Source organism: Barbatula barbatula (genome assembly GCF_947034865.1).
Source record: "Barbatula barbatula genome assembly, chromosome: 2".
In the NCBI taxonomy this organism is placed as follows: domain Eukaryota; kingdom Metazoa; phylum Chordata; class Actinopteri; order Cypriniformes; family Nemacheilidae; genus Barbatula; species Barbatula barbatula.
Genome location: NC_136767.1, coordinates 32,860,302 through 32,865,966, shown reverse-complemented (window position 1 = coordinate 32,865,966; position 5,665 = coordinate 32,860,302). Strand labels below are relative to the sequence as shown.

General features: G+C 38.9%; 1 protein-coding gene across 1 annotated transcript in view; it reads left to right on the top strand.

The window, feature by feature from the left end:
• The first annotated feature begins 522 nt into the window (after positions 1 to 522).
• The window catches only part of eng (endoglin), a 29,574-nt gene continuing 24,431 nt past the window's right edge, over positions 523 to 5,665 (top strand). The window contains exons 1-2 of the mRNA XM_079487070.1: positions 523 to 674; positions 1,216 to 1,324. Of these exons, the coding sequence (XP_079343196.1) occupies positions 1,270 to 1,324 (55 nt within the window). The 5' untranslated portion in view covers positions 523 to 674; positions 1,216 to 1,269. The remainder of the gene's footprint in view (positions 675 to 1,215; positions 1,325 to 5,665) is intronic.

Genomic DNA, 5,665 nt, shown 5'->3' with positions numbered 1-5,665 from the left:
GATGTATTTTGCTTCATTTATAACAAAAGTCCCCGAAAGCCTCATTCAAGTCTATAGCGATATTTCTCAGGTTGATGCTGTCTAGTTTCTAAATATGAAATATTTTCAGTGAATCATATCTGACGGTGAATTATTTGAATCACAATATCGTTTTATTTCAATGTAGAAATCAAATATAGCGTATGTTAAGTGAAAGGGTAATTGTGTCATGAATTGGGTTGAACATAAAGAGAGATGTTATGGAATAAAGCTCTGAAGCACCATTGACTGCCACAGATGCTTTAAACATATACAGTAGACGCTGATGTTGAATCTACACTGGACTGTTTGACTCATCTTACTGTACAACATCAATGATTTGATTCAATGTTTGACAGTCATTTAAATCACGAATCAATCACTTAAAGGAGTTGGTGAACATCAGATGTGTAATGAGAGTCAGTGAACTGAAGATGGCGCTGTTTTATGAATCAGATTCATTTCAGGTAAACATGATAAAACACAGCAGTGAGCTTCACGTGCACGAGCGGCGTCACGTGATAAACACTAATGAATCAAACCTTCACGTTCGTTCTCTGTGCGCGCGCGTGCTGTGGGTGGGTCTGATGTGAGGTCTGATGTGATGTGAGGTCTGATCTCACATCAGCTGGATTACTGAACACTTTCAGCTCGAGGTAAAACGCGCGTCTCTTTATGAATCTTCGGTTTTAATGTTAAAAGACTTTTCTGTGTTTTGAAGTTCTTTTGTATTTTATTGTGAGTAAAACATGAATCCGTTCATCTGTGAGAAGAGTTTTAAAGCAACATTGAAGAATAAATGATGGTTTTATTATTTGTATGTACCGTCGCGACACTTCTTCAGGTTATTTAGATTAATAAACATTTGGAGAAATTCGGTATATTTTTAATCATTTTATTTATTGGATATGTTGATCTCTCACGTAAATGAAAGAAATGATGGGAAACTATGACACGGATGTTTTCTTCGTTTGTTTCAAACACCAAAACTGAGATGAGATTCATTTAAAGTAATATTCCTGTATCACAATAGACAAATATTCTCATGTCAGGTATAACAGATGAAGGTCAATTCATCTTTAAACATTTAGGTATTTTTAACAAACGTCACCGGGTCACATCATTTGAAATCTCTGTATCTCTGCTATTGTTGTGTTTGTTTGTTTGGTGATGTCATGTTGTTATTGTCTCTCACAGGAATCCTTGAATGTGGAATATAACGTCTCTCCATTTAAAGATCATCATCACAACATGAGGAACATCACACAGCTTTTAGCTTTACTTCTGTACTTCACAACAACCTCAGGTGAGACAACATCATCTCTAATGTCTCTGGTGATTGATGTTTGTGAAGGACAGATGTTGATGATCAGCTGTTATTATTGTCAATGGAGCAGGTGTTCAGGTGAACACTAATGGCGTCTGATCAGTGATGATGATGATGATGTCACGTAACACCTGAAGAATGAGGTGCTGTGACATGACGTTTGAGAGAGTGGCATTAATCCACAAGATGAGATATTGTCTTAAGGTTCAATTATTCCAAAATAAGATTTATACGTCACCTGAAAGTTGAATAAATGAGCTTTTCATTGATGTATGGTGCATGATATTTGGCTGAAACACAACTATTTAAAACTCTGGAATCTGAGGGTTCAAACAAATCCAAATATTGAGAAAATCGCCTTTAAAGTTGTCCAAATGACGTCCTTAGCGTAGCATATTACTCACAAAATTAAAGTTCTGATATATTTACAATAATAAATTGACAAAATATCTTCATCAAACTTGATGTTTACTTCATATACTAAAGAATCTTGGCACAAAAGAACGTTGGATCAATTTGACCTCTACAATGTACTAAAGCTGTTCATGTGCTTATTAAGACGGGTTTTGACGTCCAGGGTCACATGTTTGTTTGTCTGTGTGTGTCATTAGTGGTTTGTTGTGTACATTAGGGACAGACATACTGTATATATGTGTGTGTTTGTGTTGTCAGATGGAGGTTGATCATGAGGAGTTTATTACGTAACTCTCTGATAGTTTGATAACTGTACTTCATCAGACAGACAGACAGAGAGAGAGAGAGACAGACAGACGATTCCAGCACAATGACGGTAAGAGGGAAAAATCCCCGGTGTTAAATATGGCGTGTAGTGTTTAAATGAGGCACTTCCGTACGCTGAAGGACCGCCGGCTGGTCTGGGTGGCATTGAGACCCGGTGACGCGACCGCATGGAGACCGATTTCTATCTCGCGCTCGCAATTAACAATCAGTTTTTTTTCTTTCCTGCCGCTGCGTAGACGTGTTTTTCTCATTCTTCTTCAGATGTGTTCCTTAAGTCTTCTCGCGCTATTCACTTGTATGTTTTCATATGTGCTTTAGATGTTTGAAGACTTCATTAAACACGCACACACTTCAGGGTATATGGGTTGGTTTCTAAAACATTGATTCTTAGGTCTTTTAAACTATTCAGGATCTTGTTTTGAGGAATTCTCAAACATTCCTCTGTCCACCATTGTTCCTCAAACTCATGCTGTGATGGGACTGTGTTAGACAATCTAAAGAACAATAGATTTAAACCTGCTAAATATAATAAACAAGGCCGAGTGAGCTACGCTATCAAGCTGAATTCAAGATCCGAACTCTTTCTATTCATGTCCAGTAGCACACACCTGTTAGATGTTCTTTCTATGTAAGAATCATAACACTTTTGAAATGGGATGATTATCACATTTTGACTTTGGGTGGTCTGTATATGACAGGTGGTTAAAAAATGTAAAGGGTTTTGTCACATCACAAAGCATTTCAGGTAGGTCTGGGTGAGCGTTCACTTTTAGATAGAATTCATCTTTTGCTCAGATACTTACATTTTTGCAATTTTATGTGTTTAATACATGCGTGTGGAACACACTAAAGACACAGAAAAACACGTGTTAACACCATATGACCCCTTTAACATGTGTATTGAAAGTCAAGTGTCAGACTGAGATTTCTCAGTGAAATCATCCAAAGCTCTGAATTATAAATGATTATTATCATCTTGCTGTTGTGAACAAGGATAATCAGATTTCATGTTGACATGTCTGATCTCTTTAATAAACTGAATCTGTGACCTGTGAAGTTGTGTGTAGTTGTCTCGTCTCTGGTCTCACTAGCGTCAGTCAGAGATCAACCACAGCTCGGTTAAACTCGCCACCGAAGACCTCAGTCTGTCTGATCTCACATCACCTCATCTCTCGCTTTAACATCAACATCATATTCTTTATAGTTAGATAATGTATAGTCCAATGTAATCAAAGTCGCTTTGGATAAAAGCATCTGCCAAATGCGTAACTGTATTTGAGCGCCGACACTGGATGGGTCAGAATCTTCTGAGGAATCATTGGCTCTCATTATTTCTTCACTGCATGAAGCTTACATCGGTTTACCCCGTATGAAAGGGATACATGTTTGGTGCATTGTGTGTAAATATTCAGGATTCTTCTGTGCATCATAAATCCTTTAGTCAGCAGCCCGTGAATGCTTGGAAGGCGTTCTGAAGCCGCTCTCGGAAAGAAAAGCGCAAGGCCATGCAATAAAAACTGCAAGCAAATGCAAGTATTTAAATAGCGTTTGGAGAAAGCTGATGCGGTGGGTTTCACTTGTTGAACATTTCTACCGGACAAAAGGTTGAAGATGAAGTTTTATTTTATTCTTTAGATGTTTAAGTTGAATCATAATCCTATTAGTTGGCTTTTTGGCATTCAGTTTTGATGAGTTTACTAATTTTCTAAGATGAATAAGTGAGTGAGTATGTGTTGGGAGATGTTCGAGCGGCTGTGTAGATCGTGGGGGTTACGGACAGGGCAGAGAGTTCACAATCTGCCACACACTCGGTTTTTGTTGCTCTGTTTATTTCCGACACGATGAGACGGCCGACAGCAGGCGCCCGGAGTATTAAACAGAAGACCGCCCGTCTCCAGAAGTCCTGCCTGGGTGCCGTTAGGACGGCAAAGCCTCAAGCAACGTCTCCGTGGCGACCAGTCACTGGGATGATGGCGAGAGATGAATCTTGAGGGATTTGTGATTAGGAGGGATTCGGGGCAGCCGTGGGGGTCAGAGGCCGGGGGACACCGCTGGGCTCTGTGCGACGCTGATAAGAGTTTGTTTGTCTTCCTGTGGATGGTTAGACCTCAGTCTGCGGCCGAGGAAACGCTCGGACAATAGGTGTGTGGAGCAGCCCTTGACCTCTCTCTCTTCCTCTCTCTCTCTCTCTCTCTCTCGACCCGGCCCACCTCAGCGTTTCACCGCCTCTCTTCCGTCCTGGCCTGCAAAACACTTTCGTTAGAAGAACGAGACGAAAAAGAATCCTTTTTGGTCAAAGGATGAAAAATACAATTGAAATGATTTTGAACAATGAGACATTTTTACAGTGTGTGCATATAAACTGACTGAATGAACACAAACAGTAGTGATAAACGTCTCAGATGATCTGTTCACATTTGCTGAGGAAACCAATCAACAGGCCAAAATATCTGCTTCCTGAAATCTATTTCTGTCACTGTGATGTGAGTAAAGCTCCACACGCTCTACTGGACTTTCATTTCATCTCTGAACTAAAGGCGTTCATGACATTCATAACTGTTCATCTTAAAAATACCGTTTGATCATAAAGCCAATAACTCAGTTACTACTCGCACAGACGCGTCAGGTCCGGATGCTTTTTTTGCTTAAAGGTTTTGATTTCGTCTTCAAGTTCTTTTTCAGTTATTGGGAAGTCTAATGGGTTTTGATGATCTTTGATTGCTTATAGTTTAATTGTTTGATTTTACTCACTTTATTAAACAATGTTTGGAAATGACTTTCCCATATTTCTTCATTTTGAATTGTCAATTCTTCATGATCAGTTTTTACAGAATTGATTTGTATTGACTGAGTTCTGGATTAATGTCGGCTGTAAAGTTTTTTTTGGTTCTAAGTGTTTGTTTGTATTGTTTTAATGTCTCTGTATCTGTGTTTCTGTTGGTTTGACCAAAATTCAAGATAAATACTAAAGGCAGTCTCACACAAAGCCTGTTCACAGATGATCCATTGGTTTGTTTGCTGTAAGGAAAGTGTGATTCATTTGAAGGAAAGAGGTTAAAGAGAAGCGTGACACCGGACGTGATCTCTGCTGCCGCTTCAGATTGTTTTCAGCTTAAAAACATCAAGTTTATTCCAGATGTTCGGAGTGATGTTCAGTGAAGACGTGTCTCATTGCTGCACGGATGATAAACACACTATACATATAATGTTCCCGTCATTTAAAAACTTCATTCATCAGACGAGTTGTGTCACATTAAAACAATGTTGTTTTTGTCATTGTTCAGATAGTCTCAGATGTTTCTCCTAAAATGGGTACTGTGTAGTGGTGATGATGTTTATGAACGGTGTATTATTGCACAATCGTGTGTGTTCTAGTGTTGTGTGTTTTTCAGTTGTATGAAATGGAATATTCTTGAATCCTGACAGTTCACAAAGTTGTGATGATTTATTTGATTCTTCACACCAAAAATTATATTTTCATCTGAGATCCACGGTTTCTCTGAGCTGGTGATGATAGAAATGCAATTCCTCTGTTTGTGTGTGTGTGTGTGTGCATGTTTGCCAATATTAGGCAATTCC